Genomic DNA, 23,067 nt, shown 5'->3' with positions numbered 1-23,067 from the left:
ACCCAGCCAATGACAGGTCATAAGCCCCGTAAATTCTATAGAAGGGAATACAGGAGTCCGAGCCGAGAAGAAATGCAAAATTTATAACTGATAAATCTAAAAAAAGTAATTCAACAATGTTTGATTATGTCCAAATGCTTGCAGACTGGCTGGATTTCCTCCCTAGGGAGTTGTTCATATTTAAATTTATTTCAACAGAGAGGGAAAAAGTTTTCGAGAAGGGAATATGGAAGTCTAGGCATTTACAGGGCTTATGACCTGTCATTGGCTGGTTTAAGTGGCCACTTTACACACTGTGTAACATTCACCATTCTGCCCATGTTTGAACCAGCCAATGACAGGTCATAAGCCCTGTAAATGCCTAGACTTCCATATTCCCTTCTCGAAAACTTTTTCCCTCTCTGTTGAAATAAATTTAAATATGAACAACTCCCTAGGGAGGAAATCCAGCCAGTCTGCAAGCATTTGGACAAAATCAAACATTGTTGAATTACTACCTGGTAAAAGAAGAAGTATAAAAATTGGAAAATTGTTTCCAGGCGTTGCCTAGTAGGTGATTTGGTTCAGCCGGATGAATCTCACCCACGTGATAAAGGTTTCAGCTCTTTCACTTCACAAAAGTTAACAGATGGAAGAGTTGAGGAAATGTGGATGTTCAAACATGGGCAGAATGGTGAATGTTACACAGTGTGTAAAGTGGCCACTTAAACCAGCCAATGACAGGTCATAAGCCCTGTAAATGCCTAGACTTCCATATTCCCTTCTCGAAAACTTTTTCCCTCTCTGTTGAAATAAATTTAAATCTAAAAAAAGTAGTTTAGTCCTAATTCAATTTAAGTCAGTCTTTTACTGACTACAGAACAATGTGTTTTCTGTCTATCATGAATAAAAATACAAATCGGTGCTAGTAAAAAAATGTTCTCTAAAATTGGCTTATTTTAGGTGATTGGACTCAATTCCGTGTGAAGTATGGCAAAACTGGCAAATTAGAGGGAATTGACGCATTCTTCAAGGTAAATAATACCATTGACGAGATGTTGGATTCTGGTTGGAAGATTGCAGAGAGCGGTCATGATTTTAGTATGACAACAGTCTGCCTCTCCGAGATCGACGTGAGGTTGTGTGCTCTATATGATTCTCGTGGGTTCATTGCTGGTTTGCAAGTAGCGGTGAGTGCTTCAATTAGCTTACATCCATGAATTAAAATAGCGTTGTTTCGTAACAAAACTTAATGGGTAATTCTTTTGTAGCTTCCACCAAGCGACTTCAAAGACAAAGGCATCCCCTACGATTATTCGCTTAGTCCATTTTACGAGAAAAAACTCATCAATGGTTACAATTATTGGACAAGTACATTGTTGGTAGTTAGTCCAACGGTACTTGGATTAGGAGGAAGGCTTGCCATGGTCAATCTTGGAACTGGATTGTGGTTCAAGGAAGGAAATTCGTACACTTCGGTTCCAACTGAAGAACTCCTTATTCAGACTACTACAACATACACTAAGCAGAACTGTATAAACAAAATTGGTAGGTCTATACGTTTATCGTTATATTAATCCTAAACAAAACATTGTCCGAAATCCAAAAATCAAAGGTTTCATTTGTTTCCAGGCACCCATTACTTGAATATTCCCGTGTCGAAAAAATGTGAAGACTTACAGCCTTGGTTCCTGCTAGTCAAGAACGGGAACATTGTTGGAGTCGGTCACCAGGCGTTCGGAAAGACCGAGAAAGTGCAAAGAAAGTGGTACGATAGAACCTGTAGAGCAAGCACCAAACTGGTATTCCCCAACGCACCTGACTGCCTCAAGGACTGGACTAGAGACTATGGACGTATTGCCATGCGCATGTACTTTGTAAATGCTCCTTGGGATATTAAATGCGACCAGAAGACGGACAGTATCAAACCAATCAGTGGATTAACCAGGCTCTATCTGTATAGTTTATATGCAGAGAAGAACATTGCCAATGGGTTGAAGAAGTTTATTCATAATTGGTGATTGTATTGAGACTTAAAATATATATTATTGGCTGAATTAAATGAATTAAACACAAGTTGTTTCTCAATATTTTTAACATTATTATTATCTATTAATATTTATTACATTTACGGCCTACGCCAATAAGGAAGTCAAGTGGTTTTTTAAAGAAAAAAAATGATCAATTGACGATCAAACTAAGCTAAAAAAAATTGAAATATATTTTCGTTTATCGTATTATTATTCTCTGATTCACGTCCCTAAAAAATTGATGAGCAGACACCCTGGTAGAAGGAGATTAGTTGAAAGACCCAGACTGAGATGGGAGGATGAAGTGAGAAAGGATGCAGCGCAGTTTCTGCAAGTGGCAATTTGGAAAACGGCGGCTGAGGACCGACAGAGTTGGAGGCGGTTGCAGGAGGTCAAAGCTCGATATGAGCTGTAGCGCCATCGGAGAGAGAGATTATGATCGCAACGACTTTTCAAGTTTTGTAATTTTGAAATTACTCCGCTACGTCAAAAAAAAAAAACAAACTACACGTACATATTTACAGAGTGACATGGATACATTAGCGTAAAAGAAGAGGGATTCTTACATTGTTTGTCTCACAACAGTATATTATTTTTATTTTCCAATGTGTTATCCCCACCCGGTGGTGTACAGGGCGCCGCATAGTTACTCTAATTTTTTTGTGGCATGTTTACAAAGGGATTTTACGGAGCAGGATTCTTCTACTACTTTGACATAAGTCTCTTTCATGTATTTTTTCCTTTTTAATTATATTATGTACCTACCAATTGAATGTATGTTTGTGGCTGATATATTATTTTTAAATAAACGAATTGAATTGAATTGAATAAGAAATTGTCAAAATAAAAAAAAAACGTTAACACTGATAATTATAGTTGAATATCAGCTAAAACGCAATAAAATGCCATAGCTGTAGGCACAATTAAACGTAATTATGCAGAAAGCTGCCAGTTCACAATTTAGAAAAAATGTAATAAAGGTGTTATCGGGTGCAGTAAAGTCAATTCTATGTTCTGTTAAAAACAGCCAGGCCGCTTCATTTCTCAGTTTGCATAAAACACCCACAGCACTAGAAAAATCATACAGTATAAATGGTAATAGAAAGATAAATGTCTCCAAAAATCTCATTCCCTTATAATATTTAAAAATGCTCAGTTATGTCTTTCACCAGGGCCCATAAAACGCTTTTTTTCCGCTAGAGAATGAATGACCAGAATCTAATGCGGATTGCGAAGGTTAAAGATCTAGGCATCACTTTTGTGAGTTCCCTGACATTTCATGATCAGATCGAAACAGTTTGTAGTAGTTCATTGAAGATGTTAGGATTCGTCTTGCGTACTGCCAGGATTTTGGTAGTACACGAGTACTGATAATTCTTTATAACTCGTTGGTGCGAAGTAAACTCGAGAGTGGCTCGATGATTTGGGGACCGTGTGAGTTGAAGTACTCTCAGGTGGAGAGAGTTCAGAAGAAATTTCTTCGGTTTCTCTACATGAGGGAGCGCGAATATTATCCATGGCCTTTTCCCACTGAGTTTCTCCAGGGTATGCTCGGTTACAGCAGTTTGAAGACTAGAAGGAATGTATATTTAACAACGCACTTATTTCGATTGTTGCGCGGTATTATTGACCACCCTGAAATTATGCGGAGCATTAGCGTTTACGTTCCGGATAATTACCTTAGACAGCGTCAGCATAGACCGCTTCACATTCCAATATACAGGACCAACCTGCCAATGGTTATGCCTGTTGGAAGGGCTATCTCTATGTTGAACAATATCACTTTGGACATTGACATTTTTCACGTCTTTGAAGGAATTTTTCGTTACAAGATTCTCTTACTTTTTTAACATATTATTCTTCAAATATTATGTAAACTAATGTGTTTTTTTTATATAAATAATTTTACCTAATTATTTAAATTTTTTCTGTATGTATGAATTAAGATATTCCATTTTGTAATGTACATATATATAAATAAATAAATAAATAAAATTGAAAATTGAAATAAAAAAAAATAAAAAAATTCGTGAATATTTTAATTTTATAAATTCGTTTATTTAAAAATATCTTAAAAAAAAATTCTTTCACATAATGTCATCTCGTTCTTTTTAAGTTTGAATGAGGTATTATTCAATATTAAATCTGGCTATTTTCTGCAAAACGCATATTTAAGAAATCATTAAATTTCCTTTACAACATTATTTTTTATTTCTAAAGTTGGTATAACAAATTAACTTAGTAATTTATTACAATTATTAAGTGTCCTAAAATGAATATAAAATAAAATAATGTTAATGGAAAACAGCTTTGTTTTTAAAAAGATCATCATAATTAACTTTCCATACCTTATAGTGCATAGGGCACTGCATTGATACACCAATTGCAGCGTATCAGGAATATTTTTGTACATGATGGTAAAGTGATCAGTACGCTTCAGGTACCAGTCTAGGGACTGTAAAATATTCTAGTATAAAACACCCTTTAAAATAAGATTTCATATCAACCATGTCGGGAATCGAACTCGAGACCTCTTGCTTAGTAAGAAAATGCTCTGACCATTACATCACGAGGCAAAGTAAATTTTTAAAAACATCCACTGGTTATTTACGTTTTTTTTTCTACCGACCAGTTTAAAATCTACACATTTTTTTTCTTAAAGATTTTCTTAACTAATAAAATTTGCCTTTTTATTTCTTCAGTGATAGCTAAATATTACATTATTGTTACATATTATGGAACTAATAAGCCAAGTGTCTTTGTCATGTTGTTCTTTAAATGTCAAAAAGTGTGAAGTGAAAGGGATACAATCTTTAAAACTAAACATATTCATCTCACTTCCCACTTCCCCGTTATTCAAAGAAGAACACAACAAAAACACATGGTTTATTAGCTCTATTTTGTGATGGGGAAATTCCAGGGGGGAAGGACCCACCAGAACTTCTTCATCCACCGACCAGATCAGTCAAGTAAAACATAAAACCAGCCTAAATTTTACCAAAATATAACTCTCCCATTCTATGTTAACAGCGCGTAAGACTAAGCTTCAAATAAAACACCCCTTTCTAATTAAACATTTTAATTGATTGTAAAACCTCATCCTCAACGCATATTAAAGAAATTAAAAAAATATACCATTTGGAAACCTTATCCTTAATTCATATTGACGGAGTTTTAAAATATACAAGATGGATCTTGGCAATTATACAAGAATTTAATTTTCTACAAAGCATTTAAAAGAATACTAATGAAATTGTTTATCAAATTGACTTTCTACCCTGCCAACAATTCATTGGACACTTGAACGATTTAATCACACACGTCACCAGTTATGTGCCAATTTGCCGGGTAGATTTCTATCCGAATTATTTACTAGTTTTGATTTCCAAATATTTTTTCAGACAATAGAAATATCTTCGTTAAATAACAAACTGGGGTTTAAACTGTCAGTTGGGTCGCAATGAGTCATATCTTGCTGGAGGGAGTGATTTTATAAAATGCTACGAACGCCCAGTTGCATTCCACCGGCAACACTACTGACTAGTCCTCCCATAATGGTGTGATCACAGCAGATAACGAGTGGATGAAAGGTGAATTTCTGGCGCCTCCAAACCAAAACCGACCAGCTAAGGGAAGGTAACTCCGACAGAAAAATCCACCAGAGAGAGCAACGGAAAACCACTCTGGTTATCTTTTCCCAGGAATCACTATGGCGAGTACATCCAATAAGCAGTTGTCCTGGCTGCAGAATATATGCGTAGCGCAGGACCAAGATGCTTTCGCTGTAGTGATCGCATACGTCGGGGGGGACCTGACAAGGCACCGCAAGAAGAAGAAATAATTAATACGATCTCTGATACCATTATCAATCTATAATCATGCACAGTTAATTCACTTATTAAAAATACAATATAAATGCAAATGAATGTTTTTCTTTGTTTAAAAAAATTCCAACCTCCAAAGATACATTACAATATAACTAAGTTAAGTGCTCGACGAAAATGTTTGGTCACGGGGTAATCGAAGGGTTAACTGATATGCACAGGATTAATATTCAGTGAAGGTGACTTATTAAAATATAATACATATATGAGCGACCGCATGTCGAGTCACCACGCGTTTCCGAAGTTTCAGAAGATAATTAAAATTTATAATATAGACGAAAAAAGGAACGTGTTTTGTGGTGTAAAAAAAATATTGAATGCATTATTTATTATTTGTCAATGTATAAAGCTTCCCAACAGTTGTGAAGATTTAATTTTTTACTATTTTCATAAGAGTGTTATTATCTCAGTTTAACATTCCAATAGCTGGCTGCTTTCTGCATAACTACACCGGTTCAGTATCAGGCATAGAAGAAACATTCACATTATATCACTTCTTCACAATATTTTTAATAATCCCACTTCGCGTGTTTATCTGAGAGAGCTCATCCAACCTCTTTCACAACGCGGACTATCTCTTCGTTCTAGTAACGAGAGAACCCTTTTAATACTCTGTCATAGCCCTGGTTTTCTTGCCTCCTTTTTCACAGTTGTAGCAACTTGATTCCCACTAATGTTAGAGACGCCCCTTCTTTATTCAAATTTAAGTCAAGATTGAAATGTCACTATCTAAATATTTAAATTGTTTCTTTATCCTTCTTCTTTCCTTCCCATCCCCTCTCCTCTCTTCATAGTAAAGTGTGAATTTTTTATGTGTATATTTTTATTTTGTTAATCTTTGTTTTTAATTTTTGTAAAAAATTGTAAGATTCAATATGTACATGTATTTATAATTTTCTCAAACTGAACGGTTTGGGTAGGTAGGAAGAAATTGCATTAAGGCAATATGCCCGCCCTTATATGTGTATATATTGTATATGTGTATAAAGTGTCAAATGAAATAAATAAATAAATAACTACGTTAAATCTAAAGTTTAACTTCAAATTTAAACGTTAACGAAAAATTCCTAATACAAGCCAATAATGTTGAGAACATTATAAAATAAATAAAACAAACAGTAAATATGTGCATTTGTATCGTCATTTCCTTAAACATTCTTAATTTTATTTATTTTTCCGTGCGCGATTTTCACAGAAATTTGTATGGAGTTAACTGAGTGAATATTATTTTCTGTTGAACATAAACTTAATCTTTAAAAATTTATTCTGATGTACCGAATGTACATCGTGGCGCTCGAGGTATTGTTGGTATAACTTGTAGTTAAAATCTAGTTAAATCACACTCGCCAATGTAATTTGTAAATTACAAGAATAATTCAGGTAATTTTTACTAGTATTCTTGACTTAAACCGTTTTTAACCCGCCTAGTTGTAGAAGTGTAAAGGTTTTTTTGATAATTACTATTTAAATTCTGAAAATAAGACTTTAATTACTGAAAATAAACATTTCCAATTGTTGACGTTAGAAAATACTTACAAAAACAAAATGAAGTTGCTGTATAAAAAGGCACGTTAATTCTCTCAAATCATCAGTTCCTTCATCCAGCTATGAAGTACCTCATCGTGTTGGCCGCCACCTTGGCTCTTACAAATGCCCTAACTGGTAAGATATTATGTTGTATATCATGTACATTACAGTTTATTCAGAATCTGTATAACTCATAGAGAATATTAAAATCAAAATAAATATAAGACTCACAAAGTTCGAATATGAAAATGTTAAGAGTAATTTTTGTAAATAAATATTAAATACCGCTGGAATGAAAAATTATATGAGATTATTGCAAAATACCTATTCAATATTGTTCATCATCATCACTATTTTATTTTCGCACCTAATGGTGCATATGGCATTGCATTGGTACACCAATCGCAGTGCACTTTGATCATTTTTGTTTCTTTTACATGAAGGTAAGATGATCAGTCTTACGCTTCAGGTATCAGTCCAGGGACTATGAAATATTCTGGTGTAAAAACCACTTTTCAAATAAATATTTCATGGCGAACATGTCGGGAATCGAACCCGAAACCTCTTGCATGGTAGACAAATGCGCCGACCACTACACCGCGAGGATGAGAATTTACAATATTTTTTGTTTAACCAAATTTATAAAGATGAGAACCGGATTCAACTTCCTTGGGAGTTGTGTTCTTCTTCTTCTTCCTCTTGGTTGTATGTCCTATTTACTTGGGGTCGGCAAAGTTCATAAAATGAAATGTTCTTTAAAATTTGCTTACTTTAGGTGATTGGACTCAATTCCGTGTGAAGTATGGCAAAACTGGCAAACTAGAGGGAATTGACGCATTCTTCAAGGTAAATAATACCATTGACGAGATGTTGGATTCTGGTTGGAAGATTGCAGAGAGCGGTCATGATTTTAGTATGACAACAGTCTGCCTCTCCGAGATCGACGTGAGGTTGTGTGCTCTATATGATTCTCGTGGGTTCATTGCTGGTTTGCAAGTAGCGGTGAGTGCTTCAATTAGCTTACATCCATGAATAAAAATAGCGTAGTTTCGTAACAAAACTTAATGTGTAATTCTTTTGCAGCTTCCACCAAGCGACTTCAAAGACAAAGGCATCCCCTACGATTATTCACTTAGTCCATTTTACGAGAAAAAACTCATCAATGGTTACAATTATTGGACAAGTACACTGTTGGTAGTTAGTCCAACGGTACTTGGATTAGGAGGAAGGCTTGCCTTGGTCAATCTTGGAACTGGATTGTGGTTCAAGGAAGGAAATTCGTACACTTCGGTTCCAACTGAAGAACTCCTTATTCAGACTACTACAACATACACTAAGCAGAACTGTATAAACAAAATTGGTAGGTCTATACGTTTATCGTTGCATTGATCCTAAACAAAACATTGACCGGAAAAAATCGCGGTTTGTCCACAAATTAAAGTTTTCATTTGTTTCCAGGCACCCATTACTTGAATATTCCCGTGTCAAAAAAATGCGAAGACTTACAGCCTTGGTTCCTGCTAGTCAAGAACGGGAACATTGTTGGAGTCGGTCACCAGGCGTTCGGAAGGACCAAGAAAGTGCAAAGAAAGTGGTACGATAGAACCTGTAGAGCAAGCACCAAACTGGTATTCCCCAACGCACCTGACTGCCTCAAGGACTGGACTAGAGACTATGGACGTATTGCCATGCGCATGTACTTTGTGAATGCTCCTTGGGATATTAAATGCGACCAGAAGACGGACAGCATCAAACCAATCAGCGGATTAACCAGGCTCTATCTGTATAGTTTATATGCTGAGAAGAACATTGCCAATGGGTTGAAGAAGTTTATTCATAATTGGTGATTGTATTGAGACTTAAAATATATATTATTGGCTGAATTAAATGAATTAAACACAAGTTGTTTCTCAATAATTTTAACATTATTATTAACTATTAATATTTATTACATTTACGGCCTACGCCAATAAGCAAGTCAAGTGTTTTTAAAAAAAAAAAAAGAGCAATTGACGATCAAACTAAGCTAAAAAAAATTGAAATATATTTTTGTTTATTGTATTATCATCCTCTGATTCACGCCCCTAAAAAATTGATGAGCAGACACCCTGGTAAAAGGAGATTAGTGGGAAGACCCAGGCTGAGATGGAAAAGGAGAAAGGATGCATCGCAGTTTCTCCGGTGGCAAATTGGAAGATGGCGGCAATTTGTTATTTAAAAAAAAAACCGCATCCATAAAAACTATGAATTTGAGAACTAAATAATAGAACACCGTTTTGATAATACATGCATTGACTTGGGAAGATGTAAACAATAGTGCCGACTAAGATATCAGTTTATTTTTAAAAAATGGTCTGATTTCTGTTATCCCTTTTTAATAAATCATTGCGATCTTCCTTTTAATTTGAATATCATTATACATAGTAGGGAAAACTAAATAAATCATTCTACTCTGTGATCTCAAACACGTACGACACTAAATAAGTCTAATGACATAAAGTACTTTGGTATTATCCTAGAAAGTAATATGAAATGGAAATTTCAAATAAATGCTGTTGTGAAAAGAGAAACATTCTCTCTCAAAAAAATATAAAAACTAATTACTACGCAATCATACGGTCTATTCTGCTGTATGGAGTCATAGGCTGGGGAGAAGCTTACAAGATAAATTTACGTCTACTTTTAACTGTCCAAAAAGCCATCGCTCGATATAGATATACTGACTGATTGATGACATCCTTAAAAAAGAATCCATTATACAAACTTTCAAATAAAAAAACCCACTAATTTACAAAATTCTCGAAACTCTAGATTTCCAAATAATTTAACTTTACACAGATGCAATGCAACTGCATCTTTAATTCATTATTAATATGTTGGAATAAAAAAACTTTAATAATCTTCCAGAAATATTAAAATCAATTCCAAATATTAAAAAATTTAAATTTAAACAAAAAAAAGATGAGTCCCACCCTATCCTGAACTCTATACAGTGGAAAATTATGTAATTTTTAAAATATAATATCTGTAAAATATATAATTATCTGTTATATATAATATCTAATAAGCATCTGTTTTAAATAAAGAAAATAATTTTTAAATAAAATATAAAATATGAGTGTATAAATACTAAATATACGCGTATAAAAATAAATATAAAACGAACTCCCTTTCTAAACACGAGTTTTCACTCTATTTGACAGGTAGAAACGTAATTATTAATTATGTATTTACCAACCATTTTGTAATTTTATAGTTATTTTGTCAAGATTTTTTTCAATAAATACATTTAAAATAAAACGTTGTTTTATTATCAAATAATAAGCTTGTAAAATAATTTGTTTTCTTTTGCGGAATTTCCGCTATGTTTTTATGTATTCTGCCACACCGGGCACCGTGTTAACGTCAGGCTGATAATAAAAAAAAAGTTCTCAAAATCAAAAAAATGCACCAAATAAAATTATATTTTTTTAATATTTTGCCAGACTTTTACTTCCATGAGCCCTGTAGATGTTCAAATATAGGCAGAATGGTGAATGTTACACAGTGTGTAAAGTGGCCACTTAAACCAGCCATTGACAGGTCATAAGCCCTGTAGATGCCTAGACTTCTATATTACCTTCTCTTAAAATTTCTTCATCTGTTGTAATATGTTAATTTTGATATTAGTTCTAAAAATGTCTAAAATTAACTATCCTTATCTATAATTAGTTTGGTTTGCTTTTAGATTTAGTCTTGTAGTGGGATTCAGGATTTGTGAACAGAATAACGGGTCATCATTTTGACATCAATATCATTCTTCTTCTTCTTCAGCTTTCTGCCTTTCACTGCTGGATATAGGCCTTTTCCATATTCTTCCATTTCTTTCAGTCGGTTGATGCTTGCAGCCAATTTTTACTTCCCACAGCGGCTATGCCGTCGGTGCATCTTTTCTGAGGTCTTCCGTCGCCTCTCCTATTATCCCAAGGCCGCCATCGTAAAGTTTAAGGAGTCCATCTTGTGTAGTCTTACCACTTCAGTCTCGCTACGCAATTCATGATACCCGCTATTCTGTTTTAGTTCCTAATTTCCTAATTTCTTACTCTGTCTCTTAGGCTTGTACCAAGCATGGATCTTTCCACGGATCGCTGTGTGGATCCATATCATGTTTTCAAATATTCCCTCTCTAGGTATAGCCAAATTTCCTGTAGACTTCTTAACTTAGTTTGCATCAAGACCACTTTTCTATTTTAAAGTTTAATGACGTCAAATCAATAAAAACGACGCGCGACAGATTAAAGATGATTTGTAAAAAAATCTTAAGTTCATAAACACACACTTATTAAGCGTAAACGTAAACATAAATGGATTTTTTCGAAAAAAAAAATATGTACGTAATAAAATAACACCCATTCAATAAAAGAACGAGTTACCTACATATTTGCAATAAAAATCATGGAAATGAGCTGGCGACAAAGACAACCGGCTTAAGTCTGAAATTGACAATTGTATTTTTTTTATTTTTTTTTATATATATTTGGACTCCTGTATTTAGTAGCCTTACGTGTCATGTACAAGGCTAAGGTACTCGGAAAAAAATGGTTTTTGTTTGTCTTGGAAATGGGATGTTCGATCACTGATTTTGGTTTATTACCTTTATGAGTCCAATCACCATTGTATTAGCAGAGAGAATGGACTGACACACACTTCTATCCTGGCATGCAATCCTAGCCTCTTCCACATTCATACATCTTGCCATACATGCCCTTCGGTTCTGTCTGCTTTTGACATGACCAGACTTAACATTTTGGCTTATCGTTGCCGTTGCCGTTAATTTTCGCCATATATACTTGTTTTATCATTCTTTCGTCGTCCATTCGTTTTACATGACCAAACCATCTCAGAGACCCTTTCTTAATCTTATCAATTATACTTGACTCAGATTTACACTCTCGCCTGATTTCATCATTCGTAACCCTGTCATACATTGATTTCCCACACATTCGTCTAAGAGATCGCATTTCAACCGCGTTCACTCGGCTTTCATCCTTCCTCTGCCAGTTTCATGTTTCACTTCCATACATAAGTGTTGGGACTAAAACTCCGTTGTGCACTGCCAGTTTAGCATCGATTGACATATTTTTATTAGAAATTACTGTGCTTAGTGCTCCGTTCATTTTGTTGCCCGCATTCACTCTTTTTTAAACATCTTTTTCTACTCTTCCATCTCTTGAAAACATGCTTCCCAGATACACAAATTCTTCTACTTGCTCGAGACATTCGTGGTTTACATTTATTGTGTTATTAATTGTATTTATTTTTTTATTTTATTTTATTCAGTAAACATACAGTCATACATAATAAATATTAAAAACAACAATTTTTTAACATAAAAAAACCAATTAAGTTTTCATAAATTATGCAAAAGATATAAACATTAAATGTGGCTAAAAAAAATAAAAATAAATAAGAATTTCAAGTGAGAAAAGAATAATTGTTGACATTTGCGTTTTTCATGGAGGTAATAAATTAAAATAAATGAAAATACCGAATGTACACTCCGAGCCATCCACGCACACACATGAACGCACATATACATAGCATAAACCACTCAAGATGCACATTCAGCAACTATCCCAAATAATCGACCCCATGAAGAAATTTTCTGTACAAATGCAACGTGCAGTTAAAAATGTCTACATCAATACTGAGTCGATTATAATTTCTACAGGTACGTCTAATGAATGAATTCAAGGTATAATTGTTTTTACAAGTTGGTACATAAAAAAGGGAATTTAATCTAGTATAGCGAAGAGGACAACGGAAACCAATATTTTGTAAAAGATACGGCGAATCAACTATATTATCGAAAATTTTGAAAAGAAAAATTAAATCACATGTAAGGCGCCTTTTTTGTAGTGATTCTATTTTAAAATTGATCAAAGATGCACCGTAATCATTTTCAATGTTGCCAAAACGATATTCCAGGCTCTTTATAAATTTCTTTTGAATGTTTTCAATTTGTTTAATATATACATTATACTGAGGGGACCATACTAATGAAGCGAATTCGAGTTGACTTCGCACATAAGTATAGTAAAGAAGTTTGACTGTATTTGGTGATGAGAATGGCTTGGAGATTCGTACGTCTTATCTACTATTGTATTTATGTGATCTCTAAATAAAAGCTTATCATCCATCAGTACACCCAAATCTCTCGCTTTCATTGAACGATTGACAATTTTCCCAGATAGTTTGTAGTCAAATAGTAAACTTTTTTTCTTTTGAGTAAATGACATGACAAGACATTTATCAGAATTCAATAATAACAGATTGTCCTTGCAATAGCAACAGATTCTATCTAAGTCAGCTTGAAGAACTTCGCAATCATTTATTGAAGAATTAATTTTAAATACTTTATTGTCATCAGCGTATAGCAAAAAAATTGAATTTCGAATGCATAAACTTATATCACTGATATAAATTAAAAAAATAAGGGTCCAAGATGCGAACCTTGAGGGACACCTGATGGGATTGGTTTAAATGATGAATTAAATCCTTTGAGTGAGACCAATTGACTGCGGTTACTAATGTAGGAACAAATCCAACGATACAGATTCCCCCGTATACCAATGTTCCAAAGCTTGCGAAGTACGACCGAATGACTTATTTTATCGAAAGCCTTTAAATAATCCGTATATAAAACGTCTACCTGAAAACCTGCATCCATTGCATTTAAAACAATATCGGTAAATTCACAAAAAATTAGTTCAACTGACCGTTTCTTATAGAATCCATGTTGATTGGGATTAATATGTGGTTTTATAACATCAAAGAGCTGATCAGTTACTATATTTTCAAGGATTTTACTAAAAATGGAAAGAAGAGAAATGGGTCGATAATTTACTACAAGGCTCTTATTTCCTTTTTTATGCACAGGTGTAATATTTACCTTTTTCTATATTTCAGGAAACGTGCCTTCCTTTATTGATAATTGAAAAAGATAAGTAAGAGGACGCGGAGGCTGTTTAATACATTTAGAAATAAAAAAAGGGTGTATGCCATCAAAGCCTGCACCTTTGCTGACATTAAGTTTTTTGAGGTTTTGTTACGATCAATTAAACTATTTTCATCGGCAGGAACACTACAACTAGATGCATTAGTTTCCAAAAATTCAGAATGGAAATATTCCGCAAAAGCATTACAAATATTCTGACCGCCAATTACCAAATTATCTTTGTGGGACATTTGAAGAGGCACATCACATCCAGCTCGCTTGGACTTGACAAAAGACCAGAAAAGTTTAGGTTCTCGGTTAATGTTATATTCAACAGTTTCGATAAAATGTAGGTAACATTCTTTATTCGTGCGTTTTTGTCTTTCCCTCAGCAAAGAAAAAGTATGATAATCAGACGCTTGAGAGTACTTTTTCCATTTTTTGTGAAAAAATTTTTTCTTTCTAAAATTAACTTAATTAGCGGTCGAGTGTACCATGGAGGATATCGGCAATTATTACTTGTGAGACGCTTGGGAAAAAAATTGTTTATAACGTAAAATTGCTGGGTTGCGTCTTCCAGTTTAGATTAGACAAAGTATCGAACCAATTTATATCATCTAAATAGGCACAAACATCATCGTAGTTTGCCTTATGAAATAAACGAACAAATCGTTGGTTATCGGGAAGAATTTTAAATTGTAAATTGAGCAAAAATACAAGAGTCTTATGATGGGCGTCTTCCAGTGTTAATGGGGATACACATTCGGTGACTCTGCAGTCAAAATTGGAGATAACTAGATCTAAAATACGGCCACGAGTATTGGCATGCGAATTGAACTGGTAGAAGTTATTAAATGACATAAAATAACATCGAGACTTGCTAAGCGGATCATCTTAAGGATCGAGGGTGCAGTGAGTAAAACTGGGATTCGAAAGCCAGGCAGCATTAGATATATTGAAATCACCAATAATCAGGAAAATTTCATTAGGGGTCGTTAAGAGTGTATCGGAAACTTTGTCAAAAAACTCTGACATCACTCGTAAATGTGAATTTCCATGAGGAAAGTAGGAACAGAACATATTTAAGGTTTTGTGATGTGTGATTGTGTTTACTTTAATACAAATAACTTCCGCCGTTAGGTCCCAAGAATCTACATATAGAATCGACAGCTATAAGCACGCCTCCACCGAGAGTCTGTTGTGTTTTCTCATAATCACGGTCTCTTCGAAATACGTTATATCTACTATCAAAAATTTCGCTATCATTGATACTTGGAAGGAGCCATGTTTCAGATAAAAAAATCATATCATAATCATTAATCAAGACATTATTTAAAAAAGAATGAGTTTTCGAGCGAATGTTTATTTCTCTACAATTCCATAAATAATGGGCTTTTTAAACGAACACCAATTTGGCTGACGATGGAATTCATAAGGCAAGCACATAATAATTTATTTAAAAAAAGAAAATACCCGCTAAGCCTCTATTTTAGAGGCTTGTCAGCAGGTGGAAAAGAGGGGATATGGAAGGAGGCAATGAAAAATATATCACAACACCCAGACTAATGGAGAAACAAATCTTTCATGGATTTTTTTCATGGGAATTAAGTGATTGTAATCAAAGACATCGGCAAGTTTAAAAAAATTATGTCGATTTGCACATTTCATTAGTAAATTTTCCCCTGAAATAATACTTTTTTGACTTAAATCGTAAATCAGTGTTTCCAGTCATTACAGTGTATTTTTATTTAAATACCTCTTTTTTTATCTAGTCAATACTAAATTTATTCTTAAATTAGAATTTCCTTTTGATGACGTAGGAAATATTTCGAGAAAAACTTAAAAGTGTTATAAGTAAAAAGGAACTTATATTTCCTCAAAGCATCGGTTCTTTTATTCACGAACCATGAAATACCTAATCGTATTAGCAACCACCTTGGCTCCCACAAGCGCCCTTACTGGTAAGAAAAAAATATTTTAGTAAGAAATTGAGATCCACTCTGAAAAACAGTTTTTTTTGTCTAACGGAAATTTCAAACACATAAATATAAAACTGGTATTCTTAACATATAATGTCATATTTAATAGTTCATGCTGATGGATCGTAATTTTCATTTATAAATCTTAAACAAACACAAGTTTATTAATTGTATATAATACATTTAAACGATATAGTTTCCTTTTGAAATATATCAGGATCAATAAAAAAAAACACGTCGACAGAAAATAACACAAACTCTTAATATAATAATAATTATGGATAACTTATATAGCGCCATTTATAGTAATATAATGCCTCAAGGGCGCTTGTTGGCTTATTTGAGGTGATTGGACTCAATTCCGTGTAAACTGTGACAGAAGTGGCAAACTAGAGGGAATCGACTCACTCTTTAGGGTTAATAATACCATTGGTAGGATGTTGGATTCTGGTTGGAAGATTGCTGAGAGCAATCATGATTTTGGGGTGAAACAATCTGCCTCTCCGAGATTGACGTGAGATTGTGTGCTCTATACGATTCTCGTGGATTCATTGCTGGTTTGCAAGTAGCGGTGAGTTTCAATTATCTTACATCCGTGAATAAAAAAAGCTTTTTTTAAACAAAAAAATATGTGTTTCTGTCTATCATCTGAGCTGATGTAAACCCTGTAACGCTGTCTGAAACGTCTGCAAAAAGAAGTTATAATACACTGCACATTAACACAGATAAACATGACAAAAACCGAATAGCCGCCAAAACCTACGAACTTTAACGAGACTTATTCTTAATTTAGACATACAATATATGAAGTTTTGGCAGCTCTGGTGTTTCCTCCAGAACAATAAGATTATTTTTTCAACTTCAAAATGCAATGCCAAAGATAATGCTATCTCGTCCTTAAAACAGAAGAAGAACCTGTGGAGTACATATACTCCAGATTCATTAGACAAATGCGTAATAGGGAGTATTTATGATTTTCATTTAAAGTAAAAAATATTACCAACGGTCGGAAGGTTATTGCCCGACAAGAAGTCACCGGTTTCAATAGTTTTGAGACGATACTAAGAAGAATGATGAACCAGGTGGGATTTGAATGGAGCAAAATAACGGACAACTCGCCGTCGCTGAGCTTTATCGAAAAATTGATGAAAGAAAAGATGTCATCAACGTAACAACCTGGAATACGATTTGCAAAAAAAACAATTAAGAAAGACGAAATAACAAGTTTATTATTTATGAATTTATGAAAAATTATTAATTATTTTTAACTATAAAGCTGTCTAGAGACATTTGTTTTGTCGTACGCTTCAAAATTTGGTGAAAATATAATGCAGTAACATCATTGAATACATTTGTATAACGCATAGCCACGTTCTCGCTTTTCAATGATTTAACATTTCATTTCTACTGTTACTCTATTTTATTGGCCATCTTCTTGTGGCTTTTATATCACGGACATTTTTGCAAGGGTTATTAAACATCGCACAAAAAAAATATGTCTAAACACAAGTTTAAAAAAATGTGTGATCACACGCGACACTAACGTGCAAGCGGGACGAGTGCTAACCAGAGACTGGCGCAGAAGTCCCGGCTCACAGTAACGTAAAGAAGGGGCTTACCCTTTCTGCGTCATTCGTCATGCAAAATGCCGTTCGTTAAGAGAGCATTTTTTTCACAACCTGTTTTGATCGTTTTAAGTGGTTCCGTTGTAGCTTTACTTTGGACTCATTATGCTCTACTAAAATCGACAAAATCGTACTCCGAAGAAGGCAAATTAAAATTGGCGCTTTTGAGAGTTTTCGGATGGTACTTGCTCTTATAAAATACAGTTTTTAAAAATTCAAGAAAATTATGAGGACACGCTAATGCTATTTTTCTACAAATTGTTTAAAAAAAACATCGCTACATATAGCACCCATTAGTTGGAGATAAAATGAACGTAGTGCAGAAAGCAGCCAGTTCACAAATTAAAAAAAAAAGATATTTGTGTTATCGGGTACGGTAAGGTCAATTCTATGTTCTCCTAAAAACAGCCAGAATGCTTTCATACAAAAATTGTTATAATTACCTTCTGAAAATAGTGTCGATCATTAAATTGGTATTTCCTAATTTGCAGAAAACACCCAAAATATTAGAAAAATCTTAGGGTACCTAAAATAATCATTAAAACTGGTCAAATACATAATTATATTCTTGTTTGTAATATAAAAAAATATTATGTTTTCATTATTTATCACGAGTCAAAGTCAAAAACATTGCAAATATTATTTTTATTTTATTCTTATTTTTTACATAAACGGCATAAATTGCCTTTAGCATATATTGAACATAAATATAAAAAAAAAAATACACAAATAAATACATAACAAAAAATTATAAAATTGCAGAACTATAACAATAGTAACAAGTAGGTAAATACACATAAACAACCAAAAATATTAACGAAATAAATACATAAATACGAAAAAACAAAAAAAGGAAAAACCTTTTTAAATATAAAGAAAAGTTTAAGAATAATATTGCAAGAGAAAAAAGTAAATCAGACTCGTTTTATAACTATCAAGTCCAGAACCAAATATATCAGCCTTGTCCTCATACTGATTGCCATATCTATGGAGCCTAGGGATAGGCGAGTGCATGTGATAGTTGGTCCTAGAACTTACAGAACAAAAAGGAGATCAGGACAGTCAATTAATGAATTGATAACTTTATAAAATAATATTAGGTCAAGGAATGAATAATCAAATATTGTGAATATTTGATTATTCATTCTTTTCACAAAAGTGCTATTATCTTAGTTTCATTTTTCTATGGCTGGCTGCTTTCTACAAAACTACGTTCAAATGCGGAATGCGTTTTGATGAATAAAACTCACATAGCACATTATCTTAATCGCTAGGCCTACGCTGAGGACGGAATAATTGCTAATTATGAACATTGCACAAAAAACACAATGTTAACAATAATTGAAGTATGATTAATATTATCAAAATTAAAAGATATTTTAACAGAAATGGAAAACGTCTTCGAGAAGAGGGAGTGTGGATATCAAGGCATTTGCAGGGTACGTCATTGGCAGGAAAGAAATAATATCTTCTAGACTTTTTAGTTTAAAATCAAGAGATCTCTTCTATTTTATAGTTATTTGACGTCAAAAGTATACGTGCGACGCGCGATTGTTCAATACCGGTTTTAAAAAAAAATTCGGTACCGCGACATAAATGCATACTAATAACGTAAACATACTCGTAAAACGTATTTATCCGTTAAAAATAAAATCTACGTAAGAAGTATAACACCTATTGAATAAAAAAAAAAGTTATATATTTGCAAAAATTATGAATGGAAATGAGCTGGTGACAAAGAAAACCTGGTTAAGTCTGGAATCAAATTTTATGAAACGTATTTCTTTATAATTCCATATATTTTATTTGGGAAATCAACAGTTCTACATACATATTTATAGTAAACAAACATATATAGTGAATAAACTCAGAACTATTAACAGATTTCCACAAAGTACACAAAGTTAGTAAAGAAAATATATTACATATTAAATAAATACATATAAGTTTATACACATAAAATTTTTATTTCCATGTACTCGTAAATATTTTTCAATAATCAAAGATTTTTTTATATATTTTTTAGAAGAGTAAGTTATTGATAATTGGGCGGGATTAGGACAAGAATGCTTGAAGATAGGATAAGGAGGGGAATGGATGAATGGATGAATGTACATATTTATGATTATAATGTCTACTAAGTTACAAAATGCATTTTTAGTGTAAATTTTAAATCTGACAGAGTGATGTTTGTGTAATCAATATCTTTGAATTTTGTATTGTACACTGAAAAAGTCCTACGAAAAAAAGCATTTTTAACATACGATGTTTTACTTATTGGTACATGCAACAGGTGGTACCGTCTACAAATCCTGGCTGGCACATGTATTGTTATTAAACTAAGTAATTCTGTACAGTCAATTATTCCTGTCATAATTTTGTAAAGCAGTAGTTGGTCCGCACACGCTCTGTGGTATTGTAGAGAAGTGATTACATGGTAGGTGGAGGCAGTAAGAGTTGATACATAAGAAAAAATACCGGTTTTGTATTTTAAGTACTTAATAAATTTGTTTAGAATATTTTCTATTCTTGTTATATATATGGCATACTGGGGATTCCATATCCGAGATGCGCATTCCAAATAGCTTCTGACAAACGTATAATATAATGCAATTAGGGCCTTTAGACTATCAAAGTGTTTACTCATTCAAATTATGAAACCTAACATGCTCAATTCTTTGGAGGTAATTTTATTGATATGCGATTCAAAAAGTAGTTTTAAGTCTAAAACAATCAATATTATAGGCTTTTTAAAAGAATGTTAATATAAATGGAGATAAATTTGAATATTCTTAAAAACACCTTTACGGCTGGCACTTCATTTTATTTCTCAATACATTATGTGGTTTCTGATGTACAAAATACAATGTTTTTTACAAATTTTTTTTTTGTATTTTTCTTCTCAAAGTTACAAATTAATTCATTTTACAGGCATATGCACATACATGTATGTAAACAAAAGCTTTCTCTCTCTCTATCTCTGATGAAGTGAGATGCAAGATAAAAAAACAGTAATACATAGATATTATCGTCAATCACCCTTTCAATACTAAAATAATAAGAATTAAATGAATTGAATCAAAGTCATTAGCAAATGAAAAAATAATGTCTATTTGCAAATTTTATTTATATATTTTCCCCTGAAATAATATGACTTAAATCGTAAATCATTGTTTTCAGTCATAATAGTATATTTTTATTTAAATTCACCTTTTTTCATCAAGTCAATAATAAATTGATTCTTAAATTAGGATTTCCTTATGATGACGTCAAAAGTAATTCAAAAAAACTTCATAATATAATATATAAAAGGGAACTTCTATTTTCTCATAGCATCAGTTCCTTCATTCACCAACCATGAAGTACCTCATCGTATTGGCAGCCACCTTGGCTCTCACAAACGCCCTCACTGGTAAGAAAAAAAAACATTGTCAAAAATATTAACAACATCTCTAATTTGAAGATAAAACAATCATTTCTTTGTTGTATAATGATAAATTTAAAACACAAAATCCTAAAAGTGGTGTTCTTAACATACAATATCATCATTTAATATAGTATTACAAATATACATATACCTTGTTATAGGCTTGCTCACCTTAGATTTTCAGATTTACATTGCTTACACATTTTGTAGCTTCAAAAATAATTTAACCAAATCTTACATGTTAAAGCTAATGGTTAATTATTTTGTCGACAATGCTCATAAAATTAAAATTAAATTTGAAATTTCGGCAATGCTTGTAAAATGTTATTGTTTTTTTCTAAAGCAACATTGCATTCCAGGTGAGTGGACTCAATTCCGTGTTAAGTATGGCAAAAGTGGTAAACTGCAAGGCATTGACTCCTTCTTTAGGGTAAATAATACCATCAATGAAATGTTGGATTCTGGTTGGAAGATTGCAGAGAGCAATCATGATTTTGGGATGACAACAGTCTGCCTTTCCGAGATCGACGTGAGGTTGTGTGCTCTCTATGATACTCGTGGGTTCATTGCTGGTTTGCAAGTAGCGGTAAGCGTTTCAATTAGCTTACACCAACAATCAAAAACGGATTTTTTTTTAGAAGCAAAACTTCATGTGTATTTCTCTTGCAGCTTCCACCAAGCGACTTCAGAGATAAAGGCATCCCCTACAATTATTCACTTAGTCCATTTTATGAGAAAAAACTCATTAATGGTTACAATTACTATACAAGTACGATGTTGGTAGTCAGTCCCTTGGTACTTGGATTAGGAGGAAGGCTTGCCATGGTCAACCTTGGAACAGGATTGTGGTTCAAGGAGGGGATTACATATACTGGCGTTCCCACTGAAGAGCTTCTGATTCAGACTACCACATTATACACGAAGCAGAACTGTATCAACAATATCGGTAAGTCTATGCATTTATCGTTGCATTAATCCTAAATGAAATATTAACCGAAGGATAATCATGGTTTGTCCATAAATTATGGGTTCTGTTTTCGTTTCCAGGCACACACTACTTAAAAATTCCCGTGTCAACTTCGTGCTCAGACTTACAACCTTGGTTCTTGCTAGTCAAAAAGGGGAACATTATTGGAGTCGGTCACCAGGCGTTCGGGAGGACCAAGAAAGTGCAAAGAAATTGGTACGATAGAACCTGTAGAGCAAGCACCAAACTGGTATTCCCCAACGCACCTGACTGCCTCAAGAACTGGACTAAAGACCATGGACGTATTGCTATGCGCATGTACTTTGTAGAGACTCCTTGGGAAATCAAATGTGACCAGAAGACGGACAGTATCAAACCTATCAACGGATTAACCAGGCTCTTTTTGTATAGTTTATATACTGAGAAGAACATTGCCAATGGTGTGAAGAAGTTTATTCATAATTGGTGATTCACGATAAATTCTTTCTTAGTGTGTCATAAATCGTGTTTAAAGCGAAGAAATCCAGTCAGCATTATTTAAGTGTTTTTTTAAATTAGATTTTTTTTTTTACTGCATTTTGATGAGTTTAATATTCATAATTGAAACCTTAATCCGAATCAAATAATTCCTACCAATTTACCATCATTTAAACCTATACTATTATATTTTATG

General features: G+C 33.3%; 1 protein-coding gene across 1 annotated transcript; it reads left to right on the top strand.

The window, feature by feature from the left end:
* The first annotated feature begins 21,357 nt into the window (after positions 1-21,357).
* On the top strand, positions 21,358-22,863 carry LOC148277700 (uncharacterized). Its single transcript, XM_088232510.1, has 4 exons — positions 21,358-21,412; positions 21,787-22,013; positions 22,097-22,373; positions 22,475-22,863. Exons 1-4 carry the CDS (start codon positions 21,358-21,360, stop codon positions 22,861-22,863), a joined length of 948 nt encoding a protein of 315 aa, XP_088088636.1.
* Positions 22,864-23,067: the final 204 nt, after the last annotated feature.

The sequence above is a fragment of the Micrasema longulum genome, unplaced genomic scaffold (genome assembly GCF_059751315.1).
Source record: "Micrasema longulum isolate JH-2025_06_02 unplaced genomic scaffold, ASM5975131v1 h1tg000993l, whole genome shotgun sequence".
NCBI classification, from domain to species: domain Eukaryota; kingdom Metazoa; phylum Arthropoda; class Insecta; order Trichoptera; family Brachycentridae; genus Micrasema; species Micrasema longulum.
Note: the sequence above shows the minus strand (reverse complement) of the source record. Positions and strands in the feature narration are given on the sequence as shown.

Bases quoted from the DNA above. Each gene is read 5' to 3' on its own strand.
- LOC148277700 (XM_088232510.1), top strand. From the start codon at position 21,358: ATGAAGTACCTCATCGTATTGGCAGCCACCTTGGCTCTCACAAACGCC. The intron at 22,014-22,096 runs GTAAGCGTTTCA...TTTCTCTTGCAG, and splicing joins TTGCTGGTTTGCAAGTAGCG to CTTCCACCAAGCGACTTCAG. The intron at 22,374-22,474 runs GTAAGTCTATGC...TTTCGTTTCCAG, and splicing joins GAACTGTATCAACAATATCG to GCACACACTACTTAAAAATT.